Raw genomic sequence first — 20435 nt, 5'->3', positions numbered from 1 at the left:
GGCATAGAACATTGTAAAAACGGAGAAAAACACCTGAATATGAATTGTATGTGTCATAAAAATGTCAAATAAGTCATTGTATAGTGTCAGAAATATAAAAAAAATTAAAAATATAAATTCATAGTTAAGTATGTCAGCACACCTTTTTTAAAAAAAAAAATCTAAGACCAGTTAAGTTTGTCTCTATCTTTCATCCATCTTTTTGTTTTCTGATGTAAACGAGTACCACACACTGCACACACAGCTTCAGATCAATGTTAAAAAAATAATTTATTGCAGCATGGAATTTTAATTTGAAATACTGACAGTTGTCCTATCAATAATAACACGTCATTATTAACACGTTTGCATCCTCCTCAATCCAATACGAGCTTAACAAGACAGTAACACCTGACATTGTGACACTTCTGGGTTTTTGGGTTTTTTTTTCTCTCACAGCTAACACAGTCTGACTCACACACAAACAATCACCGTTTGTCTCCACACATTTATGTTAACAAAATGAAATATTTGTTCACACGAAAACATCCTTTTCTACACTGAACGAACACGTGCTTGGTTGAATACAGAACAGTTTTAGAGAAAATACTGAACATACAAAACTGAAGTTGCATCCAGTAGGCTTGAGTTGCTGCAGTGAATCTTTTTCCTTCACTGCCATAAAATATTAAATTAACCTATCTATTAAAATCACCTTAGAGATGACCCATGAGCATTATGGTCATAACATAAGAAGGGAAACTCCACCCAAAAACTATTCAACACTGTTGACTGAAAGAGTAAGTTTTGATTTTACAGACTATTTTTTTTTTTTTTATTGTAAGCATTTTTTATTTTCTGGGCAGTCACATCCAGATATTTCCAGCAGCTACAGTGGAGTCTTATATCGTAGCAAAAAAACCCAAAAACAATAGACACTGAATCAAATAGTGAGTTTTTTTGTCTAGTGCTACAATTTTTCATAAAAGCTCAATAGAAAAATGAATCAAAGAAAAGGTGTAATTTCTACACCTTCAGGCGCAGGCAAGACAAAAATGCACTGCAGGTTTACACTGAATTTTGTTGTCACATAAACAAAAAAATGTTTGTAAAAACTGCTTTTTCTGCCCCAAATTAGCTTTTTTTGTTTGTTTGCTCTTTAAAAAAAATTAAGACATCGGTAATATAATCCACATCTGTTGTGTTGCATCAGGCCAACTGACAGAAAGCAGAAGATGACAGCAGTGAGCCGGGTCACATCCAGGTACAGCAAAGTGATAAAACTGCTGCTTTTCTCGAGCGCTGATGCTCATCAGTTTGGGAAAATAAAACAGTGGCATGCCCCAAAATTTGAAACTCTGCAGGCTTACATAGAAAACATTAAGTGTGTGTGTTTTGATTTGTGTCACACAATGCAATGTTCAGATAAACCTCAGGCTATGGAACCTAAAAAACAAATCTGATTTAATTGGCGTCTGCACAATTAAGAATTTATCAATAAAAAATAAGCGAGACTTGAACTTTGGAGACCATATGAAGTGGAGGACGCATATTGAGGATACATTTGAACACCAGGGTTGTGTACAAAATCACTCCTTTGTTCACTACCTTCTCTATGGTAAACACATGTTTTTAAAATAATTGTATTCCCAATCTGGTGACCGATTACTGCTCGCCATTTCATGCACTTACTTAAAAACTAAAGTTGATTTGGCATTTTTAGTCGTTGGCCGTAAACTGTTGAATATTCTCCCTCTAACAATTAGATATTACCTGTTAACTGACAAATTTAAAACCTGTCCCAAGACCCATCTCTTTTCTTTCGCCTTTAAACCTTCATGATGATTACATGCTCGACCACGCTGCTCGATTTTAGCTTTATTTAATTTAGTTATTTGTACAATTCTATTTTTGTGATGATTTTTTCATTATATTTTATGCTCTTATAAATTTCACTGCCTTTCTCCTATTTATGACTGTTTGTATATGATAATGCCTCAGTTTTATGTCATCTAAGGTCTACTTTTGTTGTTTTTAAATGTGCTTTATAAATAAATGCGACTTGACTAAATAGTTTACAGTAAGCAGTATTTCGGACATTTTGGATGAAATTTGCGTCCCTTCAGTGGCATGGTGGGATGTGGTGAAATTTAAAACGGTTTGTAAAGATACTCTGGTGCTCTTTGCCTCTCTCTTATGGTTATTCTTTACTACATTCATTCTGCTATTCTCAGCTACTAACCAAAAAAAAAATAGTTGCAGTTGTCATTTTAAAGCCTTTTTACATTTTATTCCCTCACAATGTCAAATTTTTTCCATGGTACAACAAAGGTTTTGAATAGATATTTTTCAAGGTATTGTGTCAAACACTAGTGGGATTATTGGCAGAGAATGGGAATACTGTACATATCATGAAAACTACTGTATTTGGTCATTTTTTGAGGCAGCATATAGTTAATATAGAGTGATTTTGGACACAGTGACCACAGAGTAGCTGCTGGAAAATGTTCACAGACTAATAATGTAAAACTATATTGCGGGCGGACTTTCCTTTAATATCTCTGCTTGTTTAGTGTTGCTACGGTGCGCCAGGTCGGCCTGTTGACATCAGGCTCGGCTCTTCTAACACATCCTACGTGTAGTTTTGATCCTGTGTGGACACTGAATCGGGAGTCAGATTGAAACGGGGCAGGTGAGGATGCGATCCTCCAGCAGGACGCTGAGCACGAGGAACACAAAGTACAGTACGAACATGGTGAGGCCCAACATTCGGCTCATCCTCCAGCGACAGGCGGCGATGGAGATGATGACGAAGAGGAGCATGAGAAAGAGCAGCACGATGGCGCAGAACAGGCCGTTGGAGCTGACGGTTACCGGCTGGCCGTTGTGTAACAGAGTGAACATTAGCCACGGGACCGGCAGACTAAAACCAGAGAGGACAGGAAGGTTTCTGTTTACAGCTCACATACTTTATCTGACTATATATCTGATGAGCACTGCAATTTAGATAAAGTACATTAACTTCCGTACTGTACCTGAGTGCAATTATGAAGTACTTGCTTTTAATTGGATTGAATTTAAATTTAATCACTTACATAATTCTATTTTAGGCCACTTTCCAAATCTATCTCACCACCCTATTATTATATAGGTACTTTACAAATTAAGATTTTTGCGCACAAACTGAATGAAAGTATACAAGTGCGGCTAAAACAAGTAGTCCATTAATTAGAAAATTAATTGGCAACTGTATTTATCCTCGTGTAAGTCATTTTTTGTGCAAAACACATTTTATGGTTCCTGTTTCTCATATATAAAGTATGTATGAGGACTTGTTGCTTTTCCTTTTAATTATCTAAATTATTTGGATTTATTACATTTGTGTACTTCTGTGTACTTTTACTTTTAATACTTCAATACTTTTACTTCTCATACTTAAATACATTTCACACACATTTTATGGTTCCTGCTTCTCATATATAAAGTATGTATGAGGACTTGCTGCTTTTCATTTTGATTATTTTAATTTATTTAATTTATGTAAAGCCTTTTACTTGCGTATTTTTTACTTCTAATACTTCAATACATTTCCCTGAAATGAAATTAACTTTGTTTAAGTTTATTTAACGACGATGACTCCTAGGTTGAGAAGCCACTGGACTAAACACAATCAGTGTTTTTTAATTTTTTTTTTAAATCATCACAAAGCATTTTTGACTTGACTTGCTTTCATGTTTTGTCACCTTTTTATTTAATTTCATTTTTTTTTACCTGTTTAATTTTTTTTTGTTTTATTTGTGCTTTTATTGCTTTATTGCATCCTACATCTTGCATTATCTTTCCTCTCGTTTTCATTTTATCCTGACTGTTTTAATGTGATCCTAACTCTAAGCTAGTTTGCTTGTAATGGAGTAATTATATATATAGTTGTACTGGTATTTTCACTCAAAGTGGGAACAAACAACTTTTCAACTGTTTCATTTCTTTTGTGCAGTAAATTGAGCTTCATTTCCCCAGGAGATCAAACCAGGTGGCAGAGAGAAATAAACGGTGAAAGTGAGGCTTTTATGGAAACTATCTGAAGGCAGATGGTGCTATTACTCTGTGGCCATTAAATTGTGCAATCAAAATTTACTTTATAATGATATCCTAAGACAAAAACGTATCTTTTACCAATTTAAGTAACTGAACTGAGAACTTTTTCCACCGCTGCATTTATACTATTACAACTTACTCTCATCTCAGGTCACAAGAACAAAGATATTTCTCCAGTATTGTAACAACTTAATCTTGATGCCGTATGTGAGCCGTATGTTAGACATGCTGTTTGGTTTCAGTATGCTTTCTTTAATAATCCCTCTAAAAGTGTGAAATGTTCTCTTTGGTCACAGCTGATACGGAGAGTTGTGTTGTAGTCACTCACCCTACAGTGATGTCGAAGATGTTACTGCCCACTGAGCTGGACACGGCCATGTCTCCGAGACCTTTCCGGGCTACGATCACACTGGTGATAAGGTCAGGGATCGACGTCCCAGCTGCCAGGATTGTCAGGCCCATGATTTCCTCAGAGATGCCCACAGTCTCACCCACCTGTACAACAAGAGAGGAATAAAACATGTCAGTACCTCCGTCTACATGCAAATCTTTCTTTGCTTTTTTATAATAAGAAAAACCCAAAGATATTTGTGTTTATTTTTAATATTAATAAAAGTTAAAATCTGTCCATAAACTGTCTTGATAATGTAAGTTTGCAAGACGACCAGCAGACTCTAAGAAGTCCTTTTAAAAAAGCCACTTTTACAAAAAAAAAGAGGGAGACATTAGACTCGATGTTTCTTTTGTCAATAAATCAAAACCAAAAAATTCCAAAGCACAAGGCCTTTAATAACTGGCTTAATGCCTACGCGTTTCAACTCAGTCTTCATCAAGTCATCACTGTGACTGTGAATTGAAACATGTAGGCGTCAAACTTATTTATTAAAGACATCTAGACATTTTAACTTTTGCATAACAGTGTGCCTGGGAATTTTTTTGGTTTTGACTTATTGACAAAAGAAATAACAAGTTTAACCTCCTCCTCCTTTATTTAGTCTACTTTTGTCCTTGAATCCAAAAAGCACCTGTTGAAGTAGCACTCCTCAGCATAACTGTCATTTATACACTGTTTTTTGAATATATTAAGTAAGGTATGATTTGTTAATTAGCTTTAAATTTCTGCTTGGTAGATTTTGTTACATTTGGACAGAGCCAGGCCAGCTGTTTCCACTCTTTATGCTACGCGGTGTCAGTCTTGCCATCTGCCAATCTGAAATAAGTGAATTTCCCAAAATAGTTTTTTTAAGTGTGAAGTTGTAGGCAACAAGTGTTTTAACAACTATTCAACAAGTGGTTTACAAAAAAAAATATTACTCAGCCATCTACTTGAGAGACATGATATATATATATATATATATATATATATATATACACATATATATATATTTTTTAACCAGCCCTGTCATCACACTTTGAACTGCTGAAAAATTGTGTATTTTTTTGAATTACTGCAGTTTAGTGTAGTCTGATTTCACCTTGCTTTATCATCCAACTTCACTGGATGAAACATTTTCCAAACAAGGTACAAAACACAAATGTGTCAACCCACCTGATGAGCCCACCACACCATCAGGTAGGAGAAAACTCCGATCCACAGGATGGAGCCAATAAAGGTGATGACAAAATACCGTCTGGATGCCTGGAAAACAGACGTTGTTCAGAGAAACTGCAACAATACATTACGACCCAAACAGAGATTTGGATACAGGTGAATAAATGTCCCTATTTATTAAAACATGTTAAACTGATTTGTATGTGTTTGATAACATCAGTTTACACCTTAGTGGGGTAAAAAGTACAATATTTACTTTTAAGATGGAGTAAGGTTGAAGTAAAAATTTGCACAAAATGGAAATACCTAAGTACAAGTAACTTCAATTTTGTACTCACCGGGTTGCGGACGTCGGGCAGTGTGAGCCACAGCGGGAACACGATAGGCAGCAGGAACAGGTAGGTGGCCTGCTTGCGTCTAGTTTCAGGCCACTCTAAAGACAACGGTTCATTCTCCTCCTCCTCCTCCTTGTTGTCATCGTCATCACCATCATCGCCTTCACTCCCACCAGAGTCACCGCTGTCCTCGTCGCTGCTATCATCCTCCCCGCTGCCCTCTGAGCCCTCTGAGCCCCCCGCTGCTGTCTGCAGGAGAAAACACACCAGTTAAACAAAGTGTGTTCAAACTAACTAAACAAACTTTTTTCTGTCAAAAATCCCTTCCCCTAGTGCATTTAATGATTTTATTTTAATTAAATGACTGCTAATGGTAACATCAAAAGTGAAACAATCACTGACAGTATTGCACACATACTTTCATTTGTTTTTTTCCTTTGAAACTGGGTTTCTTTTTCTTCATCATTTGGTGTAACACACAAGAACACAAGGTGCTTGTGCATCATGTGCCTTTTAAATATGCTTTAAGTAACATTTTTAAAATGCAAAACCCATTAAAATCTTCTCTCCGTGCTGGTGATTCCACTTAAAAAGCACTCTGGGGCAGTAGGAGCACTTCAGCTGACCTCGTTCTAAGAGCCTGATTTGAGCTGAACGTCTCGCCCTCGCTTTCACTCGAGGAAGGATTATCAGGAATCAGAGTGATGAGGCTGTGACTCACACAAACGCATAAAAATCAAGGGTTTTGAGTCCGGGGGATTCTGCTTTGTTCTCCTGATGAAGATGTTTCAGCTGTCAAACGTCACATCAGTATTGGAAAATTTCTTCATGTCACTGCATGTTTTCTATATATATAGCTGTTAGCTTTTCAGGGTGAATATTTCCAGTTAGCGGGATGGTTCAGATGTTTTTGAACAGAGGTTGCACAAGGTTCCTATCCAAAGTCTTTCATTTCAAATTTTATGCTGTTAGGATTTTTTTTTTGGAACGTTTTTTTTTTTTTTTATTGTGCTCTTAGTCTGTTTTTTCTCTTTAGTTAATTTTCTCCTGATGCTGTGTTGATCAGGAAAAGTGAAAATTTTAGTACATACAGTAGATGGCTGTTGGCATGCTCCCAGTTTGGAAGTTGGCACATCAAGTTTGGAGAAGCAGGCTGGAGTATGACACAGACGCTAAGCAATGCACTTCTGTGGACGGGGGCGGTAGCACAATGTATTTAAACCACCTACAAAAAAGTCCTACCCACAAAAAACTATAACAGTAAGTACAGTGTAAAGTGTTTGCTATATTCAGAGTATTTTCATTGCTCTCATCTATACTCTTGTCAAAGCCAAAAATGGTCATTTTAGCTTGCTGAACACAGAAGGTGCTGCTCTACCGCTGCCTCAATCGGTTAGGTAAGTTTGTGATACTGTGACTTTGGTGGATCCGAACAAACGCTTCAAAACACTAAAGTCACATAAAAACACAAATTATCTAACTATCCCTTTAAACAACTAATTAATTTAAGTTTAAGGCAACTTGCCTTCACATGCTCATCAATAATACCTATTTCACAGTTGTCAAGCTGTAAGTAAGAAGCAATCAAGTACTTCAAAGTCTCAACGTGTATGTCAAGAGGAAACAGATGCTGTTGGGTCTTCATCTCAGGAAATGTTGTTTTGACGTGATTGTTTGTTTTGCAACACAGTACAGGGAAAAGAAAAGCCAGATGGTCACCATCATTTCCAAAATCTCATCTTAAAACAACTCTGTATTAACAGCCTCTTTTTTCAGTATTTCTGTCCAGTTGAGATCATCTTAGCGTACGTTTGACTCCTCCGGCTGATTGGCTGTCTTCTCACTTGTCCCTTCTGTCTTTTGAGGCTGTGAGGTGGATGGCTCGGCTGCAGCGCCCGCTGGTGCTCCAGCAGCAGCAGCACTGGGCGGCTCCGCTGGCTTGTGATCAACCTCTGGGGAAAAGAGGAATAACACACAGAATAAACAAACACATACGTACATCAAATATATAAGAAGTTCTTTCTGTTTCACACTTTGGAGCAAACCAAATCAAAGGCGTTTACGGGATATTCATAATGTTAGGCTGACAACATTATGATGCTGCGTGGGCCGCGATGGAGTGCCGGTGGGAGTGATTGGAGTGTTTGGAGATAAACACGCTCCACAAATGGAGGAGAAGGGATTTACTTACACACACACACACACACACACACACACACACACACACACACACACACACACACACACACACACACACACACACACACACGCACGCACACACACACACACACACACACACACACACACACACACACACACACACGGTCCCATCTGCAAGTTAGTCTTCAGGCTGATTGATGCGGGCTCATTAAGGCCTCTCCAGACTCCCTGCAGCCCCACTTTGCTCTGCACCTCAGACTCTGAAGCACCTCATTACTCTACACGGTGACGCACAAACACACCCACTGAGAGGCTCTGCTGATTGTGGAGAACAACCTCCTTCAAACGCACAAACCATCTCTGATCCTTGATAAACAACCAACCTTTTATACATGAGTGCTCAAAGTCCCAACACAGAAACTTCTAAATAAAAAAAGAGTACTCCACAAAACTATGAAACAATCACAAATACGATATTAACTACAATAATAAGAAGGTACACAACATGACAGTTGCTGTCAATTTAATTTTTTTAAGATGTGAAAAACTGTATAAATGTTAGGGTTTTTGTTTAACTAAACTAAACTAAACAAGTCTGTGTACCAAAGACTGGATGGAAGGGGACAAAAGGTAGTATTATTAAATAATTTCGACAGTGTGCTTCATCATTTTTAATAAACAAATGAAAACTTAAAATAAATATAATGGTTTCAGAGACAGTTACATAGTTAGAACTAACATTTATTATATTAATTATTATTGATTATATTAGCTTTCAGGTTTCTTCAGGCTTATCAGCTTCTGATAGTGATGCTCAAGAAAGCTTTAGTGTATCTCTGTCATACATCGATGAAACACATCATAACCCGCAGTTAATACTGTGAAACAGTTGGCGTTGGGTTAGGCAACAAAACTACCTGGTTAGGTTCAGGGAAAGGTTCGTGTTTTGGGGTTTATGTAAGTATGCTGTTTACCAAATGTAACGTGACCAAAATACATAACATGTGTGATGCCAATGTGCAATAACTGTACACAAATTATGTAACTTTACATTAAAACAGCAATGACTCCTGGGTTAAAGTCTGTTTTTGTTGGACCCATTCACTTCACCTTCCACCCTACGTGGACTTACTCATACTTCTTACTATGTCTACTAGTTGCTGCAAGCGTAAAGCATTAACTGTTGATGGGTTTATATTAGAGTTATTTGAAAGCCTCATGTGTCTCATGAGAGCTTTAGCGTGAGACAAAGCTTTGGTATATGACGACCTGTGAATGACAACAGGCTAATTAATGTAATGCAGAAAGCAATTTAAAATGTTTTGTGTTTTAAACAGGAGTAAAACATCTTCTCCTGCAGCCTTACAAACTTTCAATAATCTCCTGACTCCACAAGAAAGCCAGTCTGTGGCATGTTGAATGCCAATCCATGTCTTTGAAATTTCTGTAAAACTCTGCATGTCTTACATGTTCATGCACCTACTGTGAAAATAAATTCCACAGGGACAAATAAACTATCTGGAACTGGAATTTGACCTGTTGCAAAGAAAAATGGAGACTTTACAGAAGAAACCATTTTGATCTTTAACCTCTAATATGTAACTCACCTTCAGAGTGTCTGTGATGTGACTTGTTCTGTAATTTGCCCGTGACTGGGACGTTCAAAGGCTTAACTTTGTTCTTTGCTGCAATCAAGAGAATCATCGCTCATAAAACATCGTGAGTCTTTTTTTAAATCAGTCGAGAGATACTTTGTCCACAAGCAGTTTTGTGCAACTAAGTCAACATGCTTTTGACCTTACATTCACACTTACTCACATTTTGAAAAGACTGGTGAAGAACAAAACACAGAAGGACTTAAGTTACTTACAGACAGCTGAAATTTAAATCTACATCCATCCAGATTTTTCTTATTGACAATTGTATTGTTTACCTCAGAGGAAAGAGACTACATTTTGGTACACAACAGTGGGACATGAATGTGAGTATCTTATATCCTTGACTTTTATATATCTGTGCTGGGTGGTCAAATTAACAACTGAACAAAAATATCATGATCTTTACAAACTGTTAAAAAAAGTTAAACTCTGTGTCTAACTTTTCCAAAAATGCACATCTGTATAACAGATATGAAAAGACAGTGTCAGATATTTTTCTGTTCCCTCTATTTTTGATTGTGCTAACAACAAAAGAAAAAAATATATTTAGATTATATTCAAGATGCACTGGTGAATCCTGCAAAATTCATTTTGAAGCCTTGTAAACAAAAACAACACAAACTGTGAGCAAAAATCAGAGTCTTTAACAATCCTTTGATTATTATTATTACTTTATATTATATATTATACATTTTCCAAACAGCCAGCCTGTGAAAAAGGTCAATAGTCCTCACAACATCACAGAAACAACTGGATCCAAACCAACAAACATGCAGCCATCCATTGTATATATAGCACCATCGGATATGAACAAACAACCACCCAAAACCAACAACAACAACAACAACAACAACAACAACAACAACAACAACAACAACAACAACAACAACAACAACAACAACAGACATGGCACGAAAAAGTCTTACCTTTCTTCTGTACTGACCCCTCCCCTCTGACATCACCATTAAAGGAAGTCTCTGATTGGCAGAGATACACATCAGACAAAATACTGAACATGATCACTCTTCTCCAGTTATATGACACTTCATTTATGTGCAACCAAATATATGTATATATGAAACTAAACATTTATTCTTGGTGAGACGATGAATTAAAGCTGCAAAGTCAGAATTTCGCCCCGCAGGTTTGTTCACCGCTGTCTTACAGAGCTGCATGTGACTTCAACACAAGAACCCACACATGAAGGACGATCACAGCGAGACACACGACAGGAAACAACAGCAAGGCGACATCTTGCCGCTGCTCTTACCTCTCCTGACTTTCCTCGGGCCTGGGGTTTTCACTGCACCTCTAAGAGCTGCCTCTAAGGATGGAAACCCACAGAGACCATTTTAACTTCATCTGAGCCACCTGCCTTTTATCTGATTTCGATGTGACTGCGCTCTGTGTCCACTCAAACCCCACTGCAGTGTTAAAAACAGCAGAGCCAAAACGAAGCACCACCTAATGGCCAGAGCAAACTTTCTTATTTTACAGCTTAACGGTACACTAGAATATGTTTCTGAAAACATCTGAGGCAAGAAATAAGCGATGCAGTAACAGAATCTCAATTCATATTTGATAACGATCCAGTTTGACAGCAGCTCACATTAGTGACTGACATGATTGTCAGCTGCGTGAGAGACTCCCTCATCAGCCTCATGTATGACTACGAGGATATAACGACAGTTTCAGAAAAAATGGCAAAAAGTTATTTTTTATTAGTTACCAACAACAGATTTAATATCTAGACAATTCTAATTTAGTCATTAGTTGTAATCCAACACAAAATAGTTCAAATAAGCTCTAACTTAACCAGTGACAACCGTAAAATCCTGCTTTCACATTAATGCACGAGTCATAATCTAATGATAAGGTCTATATTAGAGCATAACAGTTACAGGGGACATTTTTCTGCATTGAGTAATTTGACTTTAAGTACATTTTTTTCTGATTCTACTTACAAAAGTTTACAAAAGTAACATTTTCAGTGTAGAAGTTTAACTTATAATGGGCTATAATGAAGTGTGGTGTGAGTATTTTCACCTAAGTAACAGAATGAATGAATACTTCCTCCACAGCTGTCAGTTGCTTTACATCTCAATCAATGTCACTGCACAGAAAAACAGCTTAGTTATAAGGACAATAACCTCCTTAGATTCACATTTAAGATGCTGTCAGTTTACCACAGTTATGACATGGAGCTGCTCTCAGCTCTGGACCCACACCGCTGCTACACTGCCTCCACAGAGATAAAGAGCTTGGTCTGGTAGCACGCTGGCTCTTATCCAGCTTTTATTAGCCTGTATTGAAAAGCTGATTAAGGATCAGAGGTGCTGTGAGAGCGAGGGGAACAGCGGCCCGCTGAGTTCGAGGACGGGCTGAAGGTCGCGGTGGTTCATCACGCTACTCTAACTTACTGGAAGGGACAGGACGCACAGACCGGGACTGAGCTGAGTAACTGCAACCTAGAGGTGTAAACTGAGCCAACCAGCGGATGGATAGAGAATCAATCAATCAGTTTAGTAATTGTTCAAGCAGAAATTCACAAGCTCCAGCTGCTTAAATGTGACGATTTGCTGCTTTTTTTATCAAATACTATAAGCAGTAAATGATCATTAGTCGAAGCCCTACTGCATCCAACAGCAGTGTTCACCCAAATATTATTATGATGTGGTGCAAAAGTAACAGTATCAACAGCAGAGTCTGGTGTTATAATGCAAAAAGTAATTTACCAATTTTTGCACTCAAATAAAATGTAATATATTTTGTTTGTTGTCTGACTCTCATTTTAACATCACATTTCGCCACCCCATTGCATCCCTGTTTGCACCGTGAGGTAAACAGAGCTATAACTGGGGTTGCAAATTGTAAGCATTTTCCCTAACTGATTACTCTGCAATATTAATGATCAAATAATTGATTAAATGTTATTAAAAGACACAAAAAACTTTGCTTACTTCAAACAATACCAAATGCATTTTATCCTCAGTCAAAGCTCACAGCAACATATTGCATTTATTTTGACAGCATTTCATAGCCTATGGATTCATTGTTTAAATTTTACATTTGATTAAATTCTTAATGACTAATTAAGAAGATTTATGAGAAACTGTGAAAAATCTCTCTAACACTACACTGGAAGAAAAGCTGCCTCCACAGCTAGCACCTTGATAGAAAATCCTTTAAAGAGCAACAAGGTGGGACAGAGAAGGGGCAACGACACGGAGCAAAGGGCCACAAGCCGGACTCGAAACCAGCTGCCGCAGAAGCCTGAGGCATATGGAGCGCACGCTCTGCCCAGTGAGCTAGAGATCGCCCCAGTGATTGTTTTTAATTCATGAAACACATTGACCACCGGGCTTCAGATTTGTCACTGCAGGAACCATGCTTGGTTCTAGTTACCTTCTCCCAGAGGGTCCAGTGTGTGGATCATCAGCTGGAAGATGGTGCTCCTCAGTGAGGTGTTGTGGAGGGAGGCCGAGCTGCCGCCTCGCTGCAGGACGGGGCGCACCTGCACGCCAGCAGACACGTAGTCAGAAGCCAAACAGGTTTCTTACAGCTCAAGACAGGTTAAATTTAAGATTTTTTAATGCCGCTCGTAATGAAATTTAACACTAATTTTACGATAGTTAAAACTGAATTTAAAAAAACGACATAAGTTACGTACAATTATGGACAATGTTGCCAAATGTTTATTGTAACATAAAATATTACTTTGGCATTTTGTTTTTAGCACTCTGCATGTTAGATTTCTCGTGTTTATTTCCGATCTTGCAAAGTTTGAAAAACTTTTCCCACTAAATACACTAAGCCTCATATGCACTGACTTGTTTCAGCCAAGTCACAACATCTTGGTGAAATTGCAAATTTTTACTTCCCTATGTAGTCTGAGGTACAGTGAAAGCTAGCTAGCAGACAGTGGATCCTCTGCTCTGAGTGTGTCAGCCAGAAACAAAATATGAGTGTTGTCTTATAAAATATAGATGATATCAATAATTTGAGATATTATAATGCAATACTTTACTATTGATGAATTTTATGTCTTTTTGGATGTTTTAAGAATCTGTGAAAACTGTGAATAACTTTTAGATAATGTAAATTTGAATTAATGTAAATGCTTCAGGCTGATAGGATCAATAACTTTTGTGTTTTATGGCTCATTTAAAATAATACCAAAAAGGCTATCAACCAAAAATTACAAAATTACACTCAGTTTTTCATACCCTGAGTCTTGCTCTGTCCTCTTGTAAATCTGACGGTGGTTTGTTGCGTTGAGGGCTGCTCGGCGGCAGTTCAAGTTCTCTTTTGGATTTATCTTCAGCTTTTGGTGCAACTGGAGGAGGAGCAGCAGCAGCAGAGGGAGCAGGAGGAGGTGCTGGAGGAGGAGGTGCTGGTGGAGCTTCACTCTCCTGTAAAGTTGGTGAAAACATAATCAGTTAAAAGAGTTTTGCTGGTTACATTGTGAATCTTACCTGAAAAAACATTCTGTGTAACTCATTCAGTGACACTTTTGTGGACTGCAGACGTCTTAATCAGACGTCCATTTCCAATAATCAAACATACTTGATTTAAAGGAGAGCTAGTATGCTCATTTTCAGGGTTCATACTTGTAGGTTGGGTTACTACAAGAACATGTTTACATACTTTAATGATAAAAAAATTGTTTTCTCATATTGTGTGTGCTGCAACACCTGTATTCAGTCTGAGACGCCTCACTGTAGCACCTGTCTCTCTAAGTTACTCCTCTCGAAAAAGCCCAGAATGCTCTGATTGGTTGGCATTATTTCTGCACCATCACTGCAGCTGTGGAATGACTGTAGGAAGGAATAGTGGCACTTTTTACCGGAAAAATCACCAATAAAAGCTTTCAAACAACATGACATCACATGTTTTTAGCAGGAATATGATCTGAACTTTGGGAAAAGTTTACAAGATGTTTCTAATATGACCTAATATGACATTAGCATGTAGGTACATTTATGATTGCAGTGTACTTGCAGCCGCTAAATGACTGTAATGGAGAATAGCTGCACACACGTGCAAAAGCTTTCTGGGTAGACCAGTGAATGGACTAAGGCAAATAAGTAATCCGATCTAGAGTGTACTATATTATGTATGAGTTTCCCACTATCAGCAAAAAAGCACCTCACAAACCTTAAGCCTTAAAGTGGATTCTGCTTTATTACTACATCCCGAGGGCCTGCGGGGGGATTGTTTGGGTTAGGGTCGTGGCTGTAAGTAGATCTGGGTCTTACTCAGCCACTTGCCTTTAGACTTGGTCGGTTATTGATTTGGCCATTGGTTAGAATCCCTTTTTGAACTGAACCAACCAGTTTGTTAAGTGACTGGTTTCCATGCATTTTTCCGTTGTTTCCCTTTATTCTGAAAGAGACAATATTCCTACTAAGCTGTTTACATGGCTAATGAAAAGGAATATTTCACTAATACTCCCGTTAACGTGCAGCCATTTATACTCTGATTAATATGCCATAACATGCCGCTTATGACGTTAAAAATATGGAAAAGTGAAACATCTGGAGCTGCTGGTGCCATTATGCTTCTTTGCCTCAAAAAACAGTTTTTATAAAGTTAGCAGTTTCTTTCGTTATTTAATTTGGTTTTTGTTGATTTTGTTATTTATCCCAATAACAGACCTTATAAGTCAATCAAGAGGAAAAGGCAGACTATCTGAACATGCCTCATGTGGCAGATCTGGACCACTCATGACTCAAATCACCCATGAGGAGTGACTCCTGCACGAGTCCTTTCTGCAACATAATGCTTAATGCTCTCTATCCTGTGTGTATAATTATATATTCAACAGGTATCTGTGAACACATCAAAGATATTAGACTGTAGATACTGAAACTAGTTGGATAAGGCATATATTAGAGTTCCTGGAAGAGAATATTTTGATTTCCAGTAATTATGACTCATTAATGTGGGAGCATGCCTCATTATGCCTGTGTTAGGACTGACGGAGCACATACCGACTGCAGACATGGTTCAGGCTAATTGAAGAATGTGCTGGCGATACTTGAAATATTGAAACACGGTTCTGCATGTTAATTACAGGCGCCGACATTAACTGCTTTCTGTCATCTGCAAGGAGCCATTTAGTCTGCGGGAGTTATGTAGAAAATACGCCTTTAAAAATACATTATTTCTTTTTATGAATTCTAAATTAAATAACATTTACTGGTATTTGTGGACTGTGGCAGAGACAAAGTGACGTTTCAATCACTTCATCACTGTGACACGCCGTCTGTGACACCTGGACTCCTTTCTGTTCAGCATCAAAGGATTTCACACAAATACAGGTTGTCACCTGCTCAGACCCACAAATCACTGTCTCTCTTTTCACCGTATCTGAGCAGGCAGCAGTTCCAACTGTGAGGAGATGAAAGGGTAGAAAATACACTGTGTGCAGATGGAAGTCGGTCTTGTAAAACTGCTCTGCAGAGACATCTGTGTTGTCTGTATCCCTCTTTTGTTATGTTTGATTACTGTATGTTTTTTTCTTTTTGCAAAGAGGTTGCACTAAATTGAAATAGTTTAAAATCAACACCTGAGTTGATTCAACACTTCAGGTAATTTTAGAGGATAAAGCTGGTGTTATTCTGTCTCTTTCCTATTGTCACCAGGGAATCCTATGAAAAGACAAAACCAACAATGCATATATGTATCTCTTAATGCTTTGTCCTCAGTATCCTACCTGTGGCACTCAGCCCAAGCCTGCTGGTTCTTTCTGAACCCATAAATCCTTAAAATCAGCTCATGAATTGTAATATAAGTATTTTGTAATTATTACTCAAACAAGAGAAAAATAGGGAAGTTGTTGCACTATTTTTGATGGCGGATTAATCTTCATCTGGTGCTCTATTGAGTATTTGTGGCAATAGGACGGTGTTTCTAGGAATGATTCAAAATAAAGTACCGTGTGTGTGTTTATGGTAATGAAGGAACATGTCATCCAGTACAACAGTGCAGCTCACTGATGGACAACAATGGAGCTCTGTGACACAGAGGGAGATGATATATCAGGCTTGGATACACACATAGGGTTGCATTGTTATACCGTGAAACCAGTGTACCGTCGTATGAAAATTCACGGTTATCATACTGTGAAAATTTGCTTATCACTGGCATTAAAAAAGCACATTTAGACAGATGATCTCATTTGCTTTTGCACATCTCCAAGATTTTTATAATGAAGGGTTTGACAATTAAAAATCCCTCTTTTTCACTCCTGTAAGGGTCAATGTAACTGATAATATGCAAGTTGTACTTGACACTGTGAAACCACGATGATTTCTGAGAAAGTCATCATACTGTGAAAATATCATACCATTGCAAACCCATAGACACAGTATATAAATATTGTTATATAAAGAAAATAACCAGCCATACCAACATAAACAAGGGCTGTTCAATAACTCAAAATGATCGATTATCAACTTCTACTGGTGTTGTATTTTGATGATTATATTATCGTTCCGCAAAATTATTTAACTTTGTTACTCATCATCAAATAAGCAATTTGATTTTTTGATTTTATAATGATTTGCCATATTGTGGTATATAACTGGAAAATAGTCATATAATATTGTAAAGAAAATTGATGTAAAGCATAGGCAGCTACAAATGTTAGCCATCATTACGCTGAATTTCTTGATAAATCGATTGTTTGAGCTATAAAATGATAGAAAAATATTTTTAAAAAATGTTTTGACATATTAAAAACCCCAATATGTTCATTTAAATGACTGAGGAACCTGCAAATATTCACATTTAAAAGATAAAACCATTGAATTTTTGGTTTTTCTGTCAAAAGATGAATGTATTATCAAATCTTCGGCAATAAATTTTCTATTAGTTGACTAAGTGATCCAATATTTGTGTCCAATTTCCAACCATAGGACGCCACACAGTGGTTTCAGCTGTAGAAAACTGATCAGAAAAAAGTGTCACTGCAAAGTCAACACTATTACCACTGGAAACATTTCAGTGCAGAATAAATTTGATTTGATGTTGCAAACCATTGATGATTCGACCCTGAGGCAGCAGTTTACATCTGTGTTTAACTATTAAATCAGCCTCGACGGACACAGACCGATAGAAACACCAGCAGAAAGTTGTCTTCTACAACCTCAGTGTGAGCACAAATCCTGTTGTTGTGCATCTTTAGATAAATTTATCTAGAACATCCATCTACTTTTCCACAGATATGTTCGTGTGAGTCATCGACTCACCTTGTCCGGCTCCTCTGCGGTCCACACCTTCACGATACTCATGTGCTTGTTGATCTGGGTCTTGACCGCATGTTCGATCTGACTGTTGAACTTCATGAAGCTCACGTAGCTGATGTAGCCCAGCACCAGCAACATGCTTTCCCACCACAGGATAATGCTGTCCAGGAAGAAGATGATGAGCATGATGAGGTCCAGGATGTAGAAAGTCACGTCTCTGAAGAGCGGCCACCAGGTCAGGTGCAGCATCTCCCGGGAGAAGATGGCGCACATGCCAATCACAAACAGGATGTTGAAGACGGCTGAGCCCACGATGGTGCCGATGCCCACGTTGCTGTGGGAGATGAAGACACCGATGAGGGAGGTGAAGAGCTCGGGGGCAGAGCCTCCGGCCGCCATGAAGGTGGCTCCGGCCACGTCGTCAGAGATCTCCAGACTGTTGGTGATGACCTCCAGCCCGGGAACAAAGAACTCATCGCAGACGATGGCCAGGGCGACAAACATGTAGACCATGCCGATGACGTGCAGGATCACCCAGCCTTGCTGTCGCTGCTCTATGGAGAAGATGTCGTTTGGGTAGTCACCCTTCCTGTGAGGGGGCAGGCGTGGGGGATGAGGGGCAGCTGTGGTGGTCGGTGGCGGTGGAGTCGGAGGAGGTTTGGGAGGTTGAGGATCTACATAGATACACTGTTCGATATCTGTCCTGTTGACGATTATCACCAGTGGAGGTTTGGTGCTCTCAGGTGAGACAACCTCCTCCTCTGTCTCATTGGATGCCATAGCCTCCCGAATGTTGACCTCCACAACATCATCATCATCACCCCCCTCTGCTCCTAGAGCGTCATCCGTCTGGGCGGAGGCGTGCAGCTGTGACAGCCTGGTCTTCAGAGTCAGCATGTAGATGAAACACAGCAGCACACCTGAGATGAGGAAAAGGATGCGACTGCGCTTGAGTCTCCTCCTCGGAGGCGAGTGCACCTTCATTGCCCTCGTGGTCTTGACTCTAAACATGAAGTTATGTCAGATGCATTGCTATTCCTTGATAGTTCTGGATCCATTATGTGGCGAGAAGACGCCGCTGACAGTGAGGGGACGAATGCAAGGACACAGAGTGTGTTTCATCTTTTAGAGCAGGCAGCTTCAACCTGTGGAAGGACTAAAAACACAAAACAGTTAGAATCACATCATCAGGAACATAATTATATCTTCTGTGTGTGCATAGCTGCAGAGGCAGATCCACTGAAGACGTGTGTGTTGGGGGGGGGGGGTTGATGGGAGATGCAGACAGCCACCTGTTACTATGGCTACATAATCACACTGGCTTTGGCTTCTCACAAAACAGGAGTGCATCGAAGACACGTTTAACATGTTCAAATGGAAAGAAAAATAATCTGACTTGCTTCACAAAAAACTATTTTAATCCGAAATTATATCTGATTATATTTAGCATGAGCGCGCGCACGAAAAGAACCTGATAAAATGCGCACGTGCGTGCAGTAAACGATCATTAATGAAACATTAATTAACACTACCCGCAGTGCATTGAGATCTCGATGTTATTAAAATCACTAAATCTATGACTAAAAATGACGTGTTGCGGTTTATTTGTGGAATAACTGAGGCCAGGGCAGATCATCATGTAAAATCGCCACAAACCATTAATGTATTTTCATTCACCACAAAAAAATAATAGCAAAGAGATAATAAAATCACAGAATGAACCGTGTGCAGTGAGTGGTGGTGCGGTGCCTACCTGTAGCGCCGGCTGCTCGGCCCCTCGCCGCTGCGGAGCGTCCCTCCAGCTGTGCGTAACGGACGCAGAGATGCTGACTCTGGGTTTTGGGGAGCTACAAGTGCGCACCGCATGTCAGGGCTTGAACGAAGCTCAGCATAATGCTGCTAAGAGGATTGGGAGCCTAACATCTCTCGCCTTCCCTTTCACACATAACGCTGTATCAATACACCAACATTCAAAATGTTGGACGCAGCTGCCAGTTTGAGGGGAACCTACGAGGCGTCTCCGAGCGCGTGCCTGCTGGATGGAGAATAATTAGATGGTCAGGGAGGCTGATAGGAGGAGTGTGGTCGTTATTTGGGGTGTGGTCGGGTGTAGCCTCAATTTAGTAGTGTGGAGAACTGATTTTATTTTAAAACATACATACACATCTCAAAATATACGCTAAAAAAACAGTTCTTTTTGTTTTAGCGGGAAAAATATTTGCGTCACATGAGACGTGATGATTTTCACCAGTTTAACACCGAAAATGGCATATTTCAGATGTTCATATATGAGAACAAGTTATCCAGTACACACATGGTTTGTCATTACGTTGTATGAGAATATTTCAAGTAAGAACTAGTTACTACTACTTACTTACTATACTTGTAATACTTTCACAGATTA

At 38.8% G+C, this 20435-nt stretch overlaps 1 protein-coding gene across 2 annotated transcripts; it reads right to left on the bottom strand.

Moving 5' to 3' along the window:
• Positions 1–251: 251 nt before the first annotated feature.
• On the bottom strand, positions 252–19990 carry LOC121943231 (sodium/potassium/calcium exchanger 1-like). Of its 2 annotated transcripts, XM_042486709.2 has the most exons (12): positions 19785–19990; positions 18035–19187; positions 14006–14191; positions 13185–13293; positions 11050–11103; positions 10706–10756; positions 9729–9806; positions 7771–7913; positions 5965–6210; positions 5624–5713; positions 4403–4569; positions 252–2902 (listed from the first exon to the last, which is right to left on the bottom strand). In XM_042486709.2, exons 2-12 carry the CDS (start codon positions 19040–19042, stop codon positions 2653–2655), a joined length of 2382 nt encoding a protein of 793 aa, XP_042342643.2. In that variant the 5' UTR covers positions 19043–19187; positions 19785–19990; the 3' UTR covers positions 252–2652. The 2 variants fall into 2 exon arrangements, with proteins under 2 accessions (XP_042342643.2, XP_042342652.2); XM_042486718.2 differs by lacking the exons at positions 9729–9806; positions 10706–10756; positions 11050–11103 and having other exon boundaries at positions 19785–19973.
• Between the last annotated feature and the right edge of the window lie 445 nt (positions 19991–20435).

This window comes from Plectropomus leopardus, chromosome 1, assembly GCF_026936395.1.
Source record: "Plectropomus leopardus strain MGB_pleo_1.0 chromosome 1, ASM2693639v1, whole genome shotgun sequence".
NCBI classification, from domain to species: Eukaryota; Metazoa; Chordata; class Actinopteri; order Perciformes; family Serranidae; genus Plectropomus; species Plectropomus leopardus.
This window is presented reverse-complemented; position numbering and strand designations above follow the sequence as displayed.

What these genes read in the sequence shown, in the direction of transcription:
- LOC121943231 (XM_042486709.2), bottom strand. Translation starts at nt 19,042, where the DNA reads ATGTTTAGAGTCAAGACCACGAGGGCAATGAAGGTGCACTCGCCTCCG. An exon ending in GGGGTCAGTACAGAAGAAAG is followed by an intron (nt 9,807 to 10,705) that starts GTAAGACTTTTT and finishes TCTTGATTGCAG; the next exon opens with CAAAGAACAAAGTTAAGCCT. An exon ending in TGCCCGACGTCCGCAACCCG is followed by an intron (nt 5,714 to 5,964) that starts GTGAGTACAAAA and finishes TCTGTTTTCCAG; the next exon opens with GCATCCAGACGGTATTTTGT.